General features: G+C 34.0%; 1 protein-coding gene across 1 annotated transcript in view; it reads left to right on the top strand.

The window, feature by feature from the left end:
• LOC123546328 (uncharacterized) overlaps positions 1 to 16610 on the top strand; it is a 234024-nt gene that overhangs the window by 112612 nt on the left and 104802 nt on the right. The window contains exons 50-53 of the mRNA XM_053550673.1: positions 1191 to 1313; positions 2676 to 2804; positions 3916 to 3972; positions 11948 to 12048. Coding sequence (XP_053406648.1) covers positions 1191 to 1313; positions 2676 to 2804; positions 3916 to 3972; positions 11948 to 12048 — 410 coding nt within the window. The remainder of the gene's footprint in view (positions 1 to 1190; positions 1314 to 2675; positions 2805 to 3915; positions 3973 to 11947; positions 12049 to 16610) is intronic.

Below are 16610 nucleotides of genomic sequence, written 5' to 3'. Positions count from 1 at the left end.
TTGGAGAGGTTTATCAAAGTCAGGAGAGGTTTAGGTAAGGCTGACAGTTTAGGTAAGGCAAAGTTAAGTCTTTGCAAGGAGATAATTTAGCTGTATAAATACTGGTGTTCTTTGAATAACAGTTGATAATTACAAGATTATTTTACACAATGAATGAGAGATTGTTTTGGCACTTCCATGCTGATGATTAAACGTGTACAGTTGGCTCAGGTTGAAGACTGCAAGACTTAGATTTAGAAAATGGCGCTCTCAAATCCTGTGCCAGGTCAGGAGCATGTTCTCAATGAAGTTTGACACTGAATATGATAGGTCTAAATCCATTCATACACCACCAGTGTTTCATGTGAGAAAGTTTGTCAGACACTTGTGGAGACCATGTTAATACCTGTAAGTAATTAGGGAGCTCTGATCATGTAGACTGACTGTACATGTACTGTCAACAGAACTCGTGTCAGAATCTGTGTTAAACTTTAAAAAAAAAACAATGCTTAGGGATTAATTTTCAGGTGTATTGAAAAGTTACTGTATAAACTGATCCGGTTATAGAAAACTTAAGTGTCTCTTGCCCGCTTAGCTCAGTAGGGAGAGTGTTGGTCTACAGATCGCGGGGTCGTGAGTTCGATCCCTGGGCGGGGCATATGTTCTCCGTGACGATTTGATGAAAGACATTGTGTCTGAAATCATTCGTCCTCCACCTCTAATAATTTATGTGGGGAAGTTGGTAGTTACTTGCGGATAACAGGTCTGTACCAGTACAGAATCCAGGAACACTGGTTAGGTTAACTGCCCGCCGTTACATGACTGAAATACTGTTGAATAACGGTGTTAAACCTAAAACAAACAAACAAACAAACTTGTCTGCTCTCTGGAAGACTAGGTTCTCAATATTATATACTAAATTTTGAAGACCAGTCTGAAAAGTCCAGAATATTTTTTTGCTGTTCTGTTCGTTTAAATTGACCAACGGCATCGCAGCATTCTTTGACTGGTTCCTGATCTCAGTTTATGATCTTGGAACCCATTCTGCTGTTATATCGAGAGGCATTATGTTGAACTTGGACTGCCTACAGATTGAATTGGGATTTTGTTACCTCTGTTTGTTTCCAAATTGCTTGTATTTCAAACAGATTTGTAGGGAGAAGTATATATTTTGAGATAACTAAAACAAAAAATGTTCAAAATTAAAACAGAAAAGTTGAATGGTGCCCAGTGTGACAACGGAACTGAGTGTTTAGTACCAGAGTCAGACTGCATAAACAAGACATGTCAGTGCCCAGCTACCAAGTACCTCAACAGCGATGTGTGTGTTGACAGTAAGTTTTTGTTTTCTAATGTTACTGAAAAAGACTGTTTAACCAATATAATTTGTTCAAAAAACATTTCATGCTAGGGTTATAGAATAAGTATGTTTTCGAAAAGTCAGTGTGATAAAGGTGACATTTTTTTCTGGCTTGAGTGGTCTAGTTGTAATACACTTGTCTGTCAATCCAGAAGAACTTGGTTCAGATTCTGGTTATGGCACTAGATATTTCTTAGATACTCTCAAGTCTCTTCCATGCAACTGAGAGGTCAGTACAGGTTCTACCCTATCTGTTCTGTACGCAGAGCTTGGGAAAGAGAGAAGCCTTATATTTGCAAAGAGGTAAGGTATCGCATCCATATCCCTTGTACCTTAATCTGTCCCTCTAACTTTGTCATATAGCTAATAAGAACTAAGCACCCCCAGTCATAACAGAGAATCCTTGTTCTTGTACTTGTTAAGACTCAGAATTTTCTTTTTTTTTCAAGTTTCTAACAAAATGGAGGCTAAATGTAGTTATAAAAATCTCATTTTTATGTAACAGACAACAATATTCCAGTCTCTGTTATACAGTGAAAGTCATTTTATTTCTTGATTTCTTGGGTATGGAATTGTGTGGTTTGGGCCAAAATGACCATTTTTTTATAGTGGTATAATTCATAGATTTTAACTTTTGAAGATAAAATGAGTAGGAATATTATTTGTTAGGAATTATGAAATAGTCATATATGATTCCGATATAGATGGAAGTCAACATTGAAGATGCATAAAGGGCAAAATAACAGACTTAACTAAGCAATTACCTAAGTTTTTATTGGGTCTAGCTATACATAATATTTTTATATGTAGCCAAGATAAATACATTTGTTGGGTATTTCCTTACATTTAATGTTGATATCAAACAATAGAATATTTTAGTGAAAGAAATGCACTTTATCTCTTTAAGTACTCGCATGATTCTGTTTCATTAAATGTTGGTCCTGTTTTATCTATTTGTGAAATATTGACTTTGACTTGTTGTGAAAAGTGAAATAGAAGCACATCTGGATATACCATGTATATATAGATACTGACTTTGCAAACTTTTTTGCAGAAAAATTTGAATAGACAAGGAAAAAAAAAAAGTTGTCATATATGACAAGTGTTTTAAAGTAATTCAGTTTGGACCATCTTTTTCTAAATTTCTTGTAGATGTATCTGGACAAAAATATGTGTTATAATTATATGAATGGAAAAATAGAACTAGCATTCACTTGCTTTGTGTTGCAATATATTCAGGGGAAAAAAGGTTCATTTGAAAATGAAATACCTTTTAAAATGTTAGAAAGTAATTTCTGCAATGAAGTAATATCTTTCTTTTTCTTCTACAATTCAGGACTGGGTTTTGGAAGTGACTGTACTGAGAACGGAGACTGCATGGAGATGCTCGTGTGCAGCACAGAACTCATGTGCAGCTGCCAAGATGGTTATATGTATGATGAAGATAGTTCAAATTGCACCATGGGTATGAAAATATCTGTATATATCTATAATATCGTCTAGAATTCAGGACATTTCAGAAATTCTTAAGAGAGGGCTCTCTTACATATTTCCCCACACTTATGAGAAACAAAACATTTTCTCAAAACAACATGGCCATTTAAATTGCAAATTATCTCAGAAACAAGGTGTGGGTGGGTTGGGAGCAGAGGGGGAAATTAAAAAAGAAAAATTAAAAGCTTAAAACCCACATCCTATGTAGAAATTGAATATGAGTGCAGTTATATGTTTTTGTCTGTGAAGTTATCAGATAATTTATATTTCATTGATATGTTTTAGTAACTATCTGAAGGACAATGAATAATATCATAATCTTTAAGATGGATATCCTGTATAAAATACATGTGTATTTGATCTCTGATAACTTGCATTCTGTAAAGTAAGATATTAACTTACTCTTAAATGGTTGGTGTAAATTGTCCTTTGAACTAGCACACCAGTAAGTGCAAGTAAAACTCTTATGGCCGAAGATAAATTGTAATTATTCTCTGACAAGTTAATTTCTCTTAATTGGTCGATAACTGGTCAGCATTGAGGTACCTGAAAAGTGATATTCACTGCAAAAAGTGATATTCTTGTCAATAAACTTGAACTAACAACTTTTCCTTAAAACAAATATGTGCACCATACTAAATATAGATCTGTCAAACACCAGTCAATAATATCTGGTTACAATAAATGCATAATCCATTCAGCAGTCTCTTTTTGTTATGTGCAGAGTTATAAAATAAAGCCCTTACTGTATGATAATATTGGTGAATATGCAAGTCTGTGGACTTAACCAAAGTGATATTCATCCTTACTGTATGATAATATGGTGAATATGCAAGTCTGTGGACTTAACCAAAGTGATATTCATCCTTACTGTATGATAATATTGGTGAATATGCAAGTCTGTGGACTTAACCAAAGTGATATTCATCCTTACTGTATGATAATATTGGTGAATATGCAAGTCTGTGGACTTAACCAAAGTGATATTCATCCTTACTGTATGATAATATGGTGAATATGCAAGTCCATATTTACCTCTTCATCACACAGTAACTGTTCATTTCTTTTCCTCAATTTTACAGTAATTACTACAACAGCTATGCCAACAACAATGGCTCCAGATGAGGAAATCATCGTTGGTGAGTTTCAAGACCTTATACAGGATTCTGTTATTTTCACTGGCCAGAAGGTAGTCACATGGTGTAGCATTTTCATTGGTTGAAAGGTAGCCACATGGCATGGCATTTTCGTTGGTCAAAAAGTTGTCGCATGATGTAATTTCATTGGTTGAAAGGTAGCCACATGGTGTAGCATTTTGACTGGTCTAAAGTTAGTAACATGGTGTAGCATTTTCATTTGTCAAAAGATAGTCACATGGGTTAGTATTTTCATTGGTCAGAAAGTAGTCACATGATGTAGCATTTTCATTGGTCAAAAGGTAGCCACATGATGTAGCATTTTCATTGGTCAAAAGGTAGCCACATGGTGTAGTATTTTTATTGGTCCAAAGGTAGTCACATGGTGTAGCTCTTCCATTGGTCAAAAGGTAGTCACATGGTGTAGCATTTTCATTGGTCAAAAGCTAGTCACATGATGTAGCATTTTTATTAGCATGACTATTCGAAGAATAAGTAGAGCTATCCTACTCACCACGGTGTCGGTGTCAGCGTCGGCGTCACACCTTGGTTAAATTTTTCGTACCAGTCCACATTTTGACAAAGTCTTTTTAGATAAAGCTTTGAAACTTTCAACACTTGTGTACCATCACCATGTCCAGTTTGAGGCAAGAGTACATAACTCCATCAAGGATTTTGGCTGAATTATGGCCCCTCAACTTAGAAATCTTGGTTAAGTTTTTTATACCAGTTTACATTTTGTGTAAAGTGTTTGACATATGGCTTTGAAACTTTTATCACTTGTTTATTATAACAGTCTCTATCTGTACGTAACTCTGTCAACTATTTTGGCGGAATTATGGCCCTTTTTGGGCTTGGAAATCAGTTAAGTTTTTCATACCAGTCCATATTTTGCCTAATCTGTTTGTCATATGACTTTGAAACTTTGACCACTTGTTTACCATCATAGTCTACATATGTAGGCAAGACTACATAACTAGGACAAGGACTTTGGCTCAGTTATGGCTTTTTTTGACATAGAAATTAGTTAAGTTTCGCATACCATTCTATATTTTGTCTAAACTGTTTGAAATATGGCTGTAAAACTTTGAAAACTTGCTTAACGTCATGTTCACACATTGCCATATAGTGCAAGACATATCCAAATCCACAAATACAGGTACATTGTTTGTCTTAACTATTTTTCTTTTTTGTCTGAAAATCTCTGGTAATATTTTGACCCCATACTTCCATCAATGCTTCGAATAGTCGAGCGTGCTCTTAGGCCAACATTTTTTTATTTTCTGGTTTACGGGAGATTTTTCAAAAAATTAGGGTCGAGGGGGGGACAAATAAAAATAAAAATAAAAGTCCCAATTTTGAGCAGTCGACCAAATAAATAAAAATAAAACACCCAAAAGGATACAATTTTTTTATTTTTTGTAAACCACAGAAAACAAAAGCTTGCAAGCTTAAATTGCATACACACTCACAAATGACCTATTCTGAAATGGTTTATATCTCATCATCTCAGTATACTGTTGTTTTCTTTATGTGTATCTTGTATGAATAATGCCATTTTCAAAGTCACCAAGGATATGCGCTATTTGTGTTTTTGTATGTATCTATTTTGAAGTAAAAATAGACTTGTGGAAACATTTTTTATTATTAAATATACATATACCACAGCTGACATTATCATATCATAAGACCATTGCATAATGTTAATTATTTAAACATGAATAAAAACTGCTTTAAAATGAGGATATGCAATGACTACTTTAGGTCTGCATCCTGCATATATGCATATTGATTGGCTAGAGATGGAGTCTTAAAAGACAGGCATTGTCATACTAGAAATGAAAAATTACGAAATGATAAATATTATGCACACTGGCTGTAAAATTAAATTGCTTTGGTTAAGTTTCAGTGGCTTGAATATTGTTCTATAATTTGCCGACTGTCAGTGCCACCTATATTGTACCACAAGCCAAAACAATCTGAATTTTGGTTCAGCTAAAATGTGTACAAAATAACAACCTTATCGGCCGATGTTCAGACAACATTATCGGAGATTTATAAGACTCTTCACTGTGATGGGACTTGGAATTAATAAGTTATGAGTCCGAAAAAACATTTATTACTGGATATGTCATTATGTTTTCCTCAGTGTCAAAGGCATATGTGGCATATAGTGTCTGAATGTTTGTCCCAAACATACGTTCAAAGGGTCTTCTTACAGATTTTGTTGGTATACTTTATTAAGTGAACATGACAATATATTGCTCGGAGTTTCATGTTTCATAATTATCTTTTGAGTTACAGTACCTGGCTAGAACTTGATCGTAGAAAATATTGAGATAATCTTTTATATATGGCCAGTATCTCCACTGAATTAGACTGCCCATCACAAATATTAAACAACCGTTAATCTGACGGTCCAATTATTTTGACTAGTTTGAATCTTTTATCACATTTCGAGGGTTCAACGCAATAAGGGCATATCTACATATAGTTATTATATGTAGATACGCTCTTATTGCGTCGAACCCTCGATTTATCATTGTCAAGCATTTGCACTTTGTTTTGAACAGAACTACTGAAAATTGTGGTATTAGTTAGTTTTTCTTCTCTAACCCTCAAGACTTCAAAGTAAAAAAAAAATATGTTTAGCAAGTTGATACTCACTTTTGCTCTTCCAGTTTGCCATTTCTTTGGTTTCTTTCCTTTTTATCAATTGTGGTATTTTTCTGACAGTCCCACATGAATTCGATCGTTGTCCAATTATAATATACAGACAACAAATCTTGTACATGTGATACGCCAGATTTTTCAACATCTGGACAGCTTTGATCAGGCTGGTAACATTGCCCGATCGGGCTTATGACACAAAAAGTAATATTTCTTGACAAATAATGAAGATATTTCTTTCAAACTTGGTCCATTTATTAAGCATTACATATAATGCTTATCAAGATAGAAATAACTTTGTTGCCTTCAGTTTAGTTAGAATTACTTCCCTTTTTCAGATTTTTATGATGCATAATTTTTGAAGTCCAAAAATATTATGTTTTAATGCAATGTTTAAAACAGAAAAGGGATCAATGGCTTTCCAGTGCTCCAAACTTGTGCGCCAATACCTTTATTCTATATCATACATGCCATAATTTTTCAGAACGTTTCCGGGATTCTGAGTTAAAATTTCCGGGATTTTTACCTTTTGTCCGGGACATACACCATGACATTGGTATTCGTCTGTTTCATGCAAAAATATACTATTACGTGTAATTTTCAGAGATAAACAATGTTCACTTGCTTGTATTTATTTGCTGCAAATGTCGTCTAGCTTTCTAAGGGAGGTAAATACATTAACAGGTAATACACATCTATAGTTCAGCAGGTGAATTTATTGCGTTCCTGAGGTGAACTACTATATACGTAGATTATAAGTATCAACCAGGTCATCGTGATTTAGATTATAGCTAATTTGGTATTATTCTAAAGCTTAAACATTTATCTATTTATCTAATAATTAAATTGAATCCTTAAAGGAATAAATTTAATTTTATAGATAAAAATCCACAATATAAAATATATGGAGTCGGGTCAATTTTCATCGGTCGGTCGGCAAAGGCATTCAACATTTTAACAAAGAAGTATAGCTCTTTGATTTTAATTTAGAATATGTGTGACAATCGATCTAGATCTTAAATGATTACAACCTTTTAAAATAATTATCATTTAATTGACCGTTTTCAATAATCTCTTCCATAAAGGCTACATGTAGCTTTGCCGCCAACGTGCTAAAAACAAAGAGATTTACGACTTTTCTTCCCAATTTAAGTATCATAAAACAGTTATTGATTGCATAATCCTGTCAGTTCTTAATCAGGGTCATCATAATAGCTGACTGTAACTTAATCAGTGTCATCAAAAGATCGTCGCGTGATCAAAGCGAGCTTAATTAACACGTGTCCCGCTCGAGGGCATGAAACTGATTAGGAATAAACAATGCGATACCGCGGACTGTTTATTGTGTAAAATTGAACAATTTATAGACAAAATACAAGTTTTTTTTTGGATTATTTTTATTTGTTCCTATATTTTTATTTTTTCCGGGACTTTTCAACCCTGTCCGGGACACCGGGACGAGTATGTAATTTCCGGGACAATCCCGGACAATCCGGGACGTATCACATGTATGTCTATATATTTAGGGTAAATACTTTGTTTCTAGTGCAGATGTATGAGCAACTTTTTTAGGACTAACATTTCTCTATAATGTTGTAAGTGAAAGCAGAGTAAAATGTTTACATTCATGTACTAGCGCAATAATTTAGAGCATTAGAAAGCCATTTAACCCTTTTTTTGTTTTAAACTTAGCATTAGAACATTGTTTTTTTGGACTTCAAAGATTATGCGTCATAAAAATCTGAAAGGAAGTGCCTAGCCGTCCAGTAACCGGACGCCTAGCCTGCATTCTAGTCGTCCAGTAATTGATTTCCTAATAAATAAGACATGATTTTATAAAGTTTTAATGTTATTTACTTAAGATATCGATACTTATCTGCAAACAAAAGTCTGTGTAAATACATAAATAAATATTTACAATAAATCACTGCATTCCCTTATTCAGCCGATAAAATAGAAGTTTGCCGAACTCAATAATGGTGAGGTCGACGTGACGTCACTTATTAAAATCTGTTCATCTGGAGGCTTTTATGGGATCGGAATTTTTAAATTTTAACAACTTTTTCATTGGATTTTCAAAATTAAAAAAGTTTTGAAGAACTTTCAATTTTCATGTTTTAGTATTCAAATATTTTATAATGAATTACTGTTTCAAAAGCGGCAGCGTGATGTTCAAAACTGTAAGAAAAACAGTAGTTAAGCGTTCATAATTAATCCATTTTATTTTGAAATAATTATTCATAATTTTAACATGTCCAAAACATTGTGGAGTGATACTAATTTCACTTGGGTATTGATAAAAAAATTAATGAATGCATTGCCTTTTTTAAGCTTTCCATCCTTCAAAAAATATATATAAATTTGTGTTTTAATAATTAAAGTTTAGGCCGTTAGAAAAAAACCAGAAAAAACATCACTTTTTACAAAATAGCATATGGACGTTCGGCGGCCAATCTTTTATCATTTCTAAAAATAGAATATCAACAGATTTGTAAGCAAACACGATCTCTTGCGTTTAATCGACTGAAAAATAAGATAAGTATTGATAATTTAAGTAAATAACATTTAAAACTATACAAAATCATTACTTATTCATTAAGAAATCAATTACCGGACGACTAGAAAATCCCCTTAGGATTTGCTAGCCGTCCGGTAACCGGACGACTAGAACGCAGGCTAGGCGTCCGGTTACCGGATGGCTAGCCACTTCCTTTCTGAAAAGGGGAAATAATTCTACCAAAACTGAAGGCAACCAAGTTATTTTTATTCTAATTTGTATCATTTGTTATGCTTAACAAATGGAACAAGTTTGAAAGAAATATCTTAATTATTTTTCAAGAAATATTACTTTTTGTGTCATAAGCCCGATCGGGCAATGTTACCAGCCTGTTGATAGTGAAGCACTGAAGGCCATTTTTCGTAGGTGATTACTCCTAATGTTGAGCTTTAGGTGCCGTAATTTCTACTCAGATCCAATTTGTTTACAACACTTGTTATCTCTGCCAACTCATTCCAAAGATTATTGTCTGTAAACTTGTATATTTTTCCAATTTAATTTCACACAATTTGCAGTCATGCAGGCCGCCATTTTTCATGCGTCTACTGATCTAGATTAAAACCTCTACCATACAGTTAAACTTTTATTTTTGGCAGCAGCAATTACGGACGGTCGGCGGGTAAAATGAAAATAAAAGTACTGAAAATGACTTTTATTTTTATTTTGTTTTGTCAAAAAATAGGGTCGGCGCTCCCGTAAACCAGAAAATTAAAAAATGCTGGCCTTATTGGTCAAAATGTAGTAACATGGTTTATGATTTTTAACTGGTTGAAAGTTAGTCATATAGTGCATGATTTTCATTGGTCAGAAAGTATGGTAAAATGGGTTGTTTGCCATTGTTAATCACGCATAATTAACACATTTATTTAGGATAGTATTATCGTGACGGTGAAAAGTGATGAAGCATACTTGATGTTAGAATCATTCACTAAGTAATGTCAGAGAATTAAATACAGTTATTAAGATTCATCTGCCCGCTTAATAGGGAGAGCACCGATCTAAGGATCAAGTGGTCGTGAGTTGGATCCTCGGTTGGGCCGTATGTTCTCCGAGACGATTTGATAAAAGTCATTGTGATTGAAGTCATTCTTCCTCCAACTCCGATTCATGTGGTGAAGTTGGCAGTTACTTGCAGAGAACAGGTTTGTACTGGTACAGAATCCAGGAACACTGGTTAGGTTAACTGCCTGTCGTTACATGACTGAAATATTGCTGAAACGCAATACGAACAAACAAACAAACACACTTGACCATGACAAATAAGAAGTTTTTATTCTTGCTTACAGTCTATTTCAGTTTGCCTGAAAATGTCCTGCCGACAGCTTAATTGCCACAGTTTATTTGAAAGTTATATAGTTTCCTGCTGACAGCTAAATTGCTTTTTAGCTCGACTTTTCGAAGAAAATGTAGAGCTATTGCACTCGCCCCGGCATCGGCGTCGGCGTCAGTGTCGGCGTTGGTTAAAGTTTTTGATAAAGTCAAATATCTCTGTTACTATCAAAGCTATTGACTTGAAACTTAAAATAGGTATTTACTATCAAAGTCGACACCAGGAGAAACAATCCCCATAACTCTGATTTGAATTTTGACAGAATTATGCCCCTTTTTAACTTAGAATGTTTGGTTAAAGTTTTTGATAAAGTCAAATATCTCTGTTACTGTCAAAGCTATTGACTTGAAACTTAAAATACTTATTTACCATCAAAATCTACACCAGAAGAAACAATCCCCACAACTCTGATTGAATTTTGACAGAATTATGCCCCTTTTTAACTTAGAAATTTTTGGTAAAATTTTTGTTAAAGTCAAATATCTCTGTTACTATCAAAGCTTTTGACTTGAAACTTAAAATACTTATTTTCCATCAAAGTCTACACCAGAACAAACAATCCCCATAACTCTGATTTGAATTTTTACAGAATTATGCCCCTTTTTAACTTAGAATTTTTTGTTAAAATTTTTGATAAAGTCAAATATCTCTGTTACTATTAAAGCTTTTGACTTGAAACTCAAAATAGTTATTTACTGTCAAAGTCTACACCAGGAGACACAATTCCCATAACTCTGATTTGAATTTTGACAGAATGGTGCCCCTTTTTAACTTAGAATTTTTTTAAATATTAGTCAAATATCTCTGTTACTATTAAAGCTTTTGACTTGAAACTCAAAATAGTTATTTTCTATCAAAGTCTACACCAGGAGACTCAATTCCCGTAACTCTGATTTGAATTTTGACAGAATTATGTCCCTTTTTAACTTGGAATTTTTTTTACTGGCAAAGCTCTAATTCAGAATCAAGCACTGAGAAAAGTTGAGCGCGCTGTCTTACAGACAGCTCTTGTTAGGCTGACTACCTGCCTCAGTATGGCAAGTTACTGACTACCTACCTCAGTATGGCAAGTTACTGACTACGTGCCTCAGTGTGGCAAGTTACTGACTACCTGCCTCAGTATGGCAAGTTACTGACTACTTGCCTCAGTATGGCAAGTTAGCTTCTGTGGCTGATTGGTAAAGCTCACTTGTTTTAAATCACACTTATATCATTACTGTGTGCTTAAAACCTTACATGAGATGCCTGGGTATTAATGAAGGGAAGTAGTGGTCTAATGGTTAAAGTGTCAGCCGCTCAGCCAGAGGTTTTAGGTTTGAGCGCCAATAGGATAGTATAGTTAGTATAATCTAAACTCACCTTTAAAACTGAAAAGTCATTGTATGGGCGAAACTTTTGATTATATTTTGTCACTGATACAGAAGCTGAAACTGAACTGGTATCAGATGAGACATACGATATCGCACTGGCAGACAATACAAGTGAAATTTATCTGCAGAAAAAGGCAGAAACAGAGGCAGCTGTAAGTACTTCTACTATAGATAGCAAAGTTATTACTGTAAAGTCAATGTTGTTGTAGGGAACTGAGTTTTGTAGATTTTGCATTGAGGTAAATCCATCATATTAAATATGTTTGTATTCATTTTACATTAGATTCTGTAAAATCCATGAATGTATGTCTTTACCAAATATCTGCTTTTGATAAAACCTTAAAAATTTATGAGATAAACTTAAATATTTCAAATTTCAAAAACCTTCTTTTATTAATTCAAGTAGGTATGTTTCATTAAGTAGATTTCAAGCAAAGTTCTACAGGTGAATTTAATATCATGAAAGTTATGTTCTTTGTAGGATTTGTGTAAGAAAATGGCCCCTAAAGTTTTCAAATTTCAAATGCTAATAATATGTCATAGGCTTAGAATGAATAAGTCTTGAAACGCAAAGGAATCTTCATGAAGAAAGATTTTTATAGTTGAAAATCTGAGTTTTGGTGATTTTCACACAAATTGACAAAAATGTCTTGTTAGTGTGTTCAGAACGGGGATCCCGTGCAATCGGTAAAAAGATTAATGGCGTCATATCCCAAACTGTTAGACAAAGTCTGATTGTCACAAAAAGACATGTCGCCAGTCCGAGTTCCGCGACTGGACCTATCTATGACGTCATCAAAATGGCGGCCAAGTTTGAAAATATAACTTTGCGTAATGCATTATTTATTTATGTTACACAGCAAAACATCATCTTATTATCTCGGGTTTTCCATCCTACAGTATGTGTTGTCAATGTAATAACAATACTAAAGTATATAAACAATTTAATAATGTCAAATAATAAAATATATATTACCCCACCCACTTTATTTCAACAGATTATTTTCTTGTTGAATATATTTGTTTAATACATGCTATACCATCAAAATATACGAATATAATCATATTCCAGTAGTGCTGTAGCTATTTATTTGTGCTTTATGTCTCTTCTACACATGGACACTATACCAGTTTGCTGACCCACCATTCGTATCGCGTTGAACTCTACAACGCCCTTTCTAATGTTTCTTTGCCGATAGATATGTTTTATTTTGATAGAAGCCTTTCAAAAGTAAGGATTAATAGTTTCCACAGGATCTCAAAACCTTACTGAACAATAATGGAGTCTTTAAACAATAAACTTTCCATAGTACATAGTTTGGATTGTTACCTTCATATTAGAACATGTCGGTCATTGTAGCCCAGTTTGTGAGAAGGAAACTTTTCATGATGGGTATCACGATTGTGTAATGAATCATTTGCTATCGTCTGGCATTCTGAGAACTCCTGAAAGTTCTGTGATAATTTTGTCAATTGTCGAGGGCTGGCACAACATTTAACAACACTTTTGGAGAATTTTCATAACAGTTCTACGACAGATTTCTTGCTATCAAAAGTGTCTTTCTTGAAATCACAATTGTCAACAGCAAAGAACATATGGCGACCATTCACAAAATTTCTTGGAATATAGACAACCTAATTAGAGAATGGTTATTAGTAGCTATCTGATTCTAATGGGCTAAGAGTAGTCTACATAAATATATAACTCTTGTAAGAAGTATTTTAGTTCTATACTTCTTGATGTTTAATGTATAATACGCCGGCTGCAACCTGTAAATGTTATTAGTTACAACCACGAAAAGTTGCGGTAGGTCTGTGGATGTATGCGTACATGTAAGGGTTGATTCTGTGACGAGTTGAGAACGTGACTGTCCTTGACATGTTCAAATTGTCATTCCTGCTTTCTGCTGAAGGACCCAGAATCAACCAAGGTAGATAACATGCAATGAAATACGTATGGACTTCCAAATAAAATCTTGATTATCATGGTTCTGTAAGTACCAGGAGTGAGTATCATTTTCCCCTGAAGAATTTAGCTGTAGAGGAAAGCTCTTGTATGTTAACCTTTCCGTCCAAAAACTGAATTGCTATATATTCGTTTCATCGAAAATAGTTTGGCATATTTTGTGTTTATTGCCGAATTTAGACGTATTTGAAATATTGTAAGTCTCTTTGATCGCCGTTTGTAATTTTTCACCCACAGAGCATTGGCCTTTTGCAACAACTAATATTTGCTATTGCCTGTCTTGACAAAAAAAAAAAACAAGTTTTTTCTACGCCCGAACGGGGCGTATTATATTATGACGCCGGTGTCCGTCTGTCCGTCCGTCCGTAAGCAATTCTGTGTCCGCTCTGTAACTCTTGAACCCATTGAAGGATTTCGAAGAGATTCAGACAAGTGTTCACAAATATGACTCTTGTTTCGTGTAGCTCTGTAACTCTTGAACTGGTTCAAGGATTTTAAAGACACTTGTCAGATATGTTCACCACATCGAGACAACATGCATAGTGTATGTATCGGATGGCTGGCTTCAAGGTCTAGGTCACACTTATGGGTCATATGTCATACCTTCGGGCCTATATTGCTCTGCATTGCGGTGCTCTTGTTTCCTAAAAAGAATTATTATAACACTTCTAGTTAGTACTAGGGCGTTTGTTAATTGTCAGTCATATTTGCCTCTATTGCTTTTGCAACAATAATCGTTTCATATCTGATTTTAGCGCGATCAATTGTGTCCCTACTGACGCGGTTCTATGACAATCTCTTTACCATGATGCAAAATCAGTCTATATCAGAGAAATAGCTATCATCATATTAAATGTATTCTCAAATGGTAGAAAAGGCTGTTGCATAAGCGCTGGGGCACATTTTACCGACGTATGTTTAATATATCATACCCGCACATAGTTTCCATATCGTGCAAAGTTGTGCTGCTGGAGCTTAGTGTTGTTGTGATCAGAAATTTTGATATATATATTTACAGGCATAAACTAATACAGAGAAGATATTAACGGACATATGCTAAAGCAATGTCAAGAAAATGTTAGAAGCAAATTTATTGATGTTATTCATACAGCGGCTTAGACATTTCTGAAATAATTTTAAATGCTCCTCAGACATCATGTCAGTTTTCACTGAATGCTGTGTATATTTTACGGAAGAGTGATATTTCATGTTTAAAGGGTTTGGCGACGACACATCAATTTGAATGGGTCAATAGTGTCACAACAACAACAACGAAAAGTAGAAAGTAACTTATAAATGTGAAAGATAAATTAGATATAAATATACTCTTTTATTCTATAGTTATGTCCAGCTTTGTTAAATAGTAAGAGGAGGATCATTAGAAAGAAAAATGTGCACTCATTCAGAAAGATACATGTAGAATTATATTGAAGTATATTAATATATAATTTTGAAGGGTCGTGAGTACAAGTCCCTGCGAGATGATTGTGCTTTCGGTTATAAGTTTGTCTAATCTATCATTACTGTTTTAAGTTATGTATTATTATTACTATTAGATATTTATCAACAGGTTTCTATTTTTGATTTACATTTAATTATGATGCAGCATAGAATTTACTTCAACAAAGCTTTTCCTTTATTTCACGTCCCTTTAAAGATGTACTATGCTCACCTTTTATATAAATATTTTATCAATGCATATTGATCTAAATCTAGTAAATCCTCATTAAAGATCTTTACCTTGGCTAAATATATAAACTAACTATACTGCAATCAGAATTAAATGTCTGTAAAGTAACAACATTTGTTTCAAACAAACTTTCAGAGTTTTAGTAGCGTAATATATTCATACTATGTTTGTTTACTTACGCATTAATTAGTATGTAGTATTCAGACCTAACAAACTACCTTTCATACTCACAAACATGGTTATTTTATAATTCCATAAATGATTTGCGATAATTGTTCATATATTCAAATATGAAACTTAGGCATAATATATCTTTAATATTGTATAAATGACATTCTTTTTATCTAAAATAACATAATGATAATAATTATGTATGTGTACGATGTAAACTACAAAAAAACTTCACTTTAGGCAACAAAAACAAACAACTCTATAAGTGATTTGAAGATGATGACATCTTTAATTTAAAAAAAATGGCCGCCATTTTGATGACGTCATTACTCGGTCCAGTTGCAGAATTCACACTGGTGCCATGGCTTATAATAAACTTCAGACATTACGGAACAGATATGTCTATGTCGCAATTAATCTTTTTTCCAATCGCACGGGACCCAAAATATGGCTCTAAGCGAATACACTATGTGGTTATTCAGTGATTTATGTAACTTGAACTGATATTTTTGTGGTTTATGCTAAATTTTTAGCTCACCTGAGCACGAAGGTGAGCTATTGTGACTGGTCATTGTCCGGCATCCGTCGGAGTCAGTTTTGCTTTGTGCGTCAACATTTGCCTTGTTAACACTCTAGAGGCCACAGTTGTGACCCAATCTTTATGAAACTTGGTCAGAATGTTTGTCTTGATGACCTCTACTTCAAGCTTGAATCTGGGTCATGTGGAATCAAAAACTAGGTCACCTGGTCAAATCAAAGGAAAAGCTTGTCACCACTCTAGAGGCCACAGTTGTGACCCAATCTTTATGAAACTTAATCAGAATGTTTGTCTAGATGATATCTAGGTCAGGTTTGAAACTGGGTCATGTGGGGTCAAAAACTAGGTC

This window comes from Mercenaria mercenaria, chromosome 9 (assembly GCF_021730395.1).
Source record: "Mercenaria mercenaria strain notata chromosome 9, MADL_Memer_1, whole genome shotgun sequence".
Lineage (NCBI taxonomy): Eukaryota > Metazoa > Mollusca > Bivalvia > Venerida > Veneridae > Mercenaria > Mercenaria mercenaria.
The sequence above is the reverse complement of the archived record's forward strand: the minus strand, read 5'-3'. Positions and strand labels throughout refer to the sequence as shown.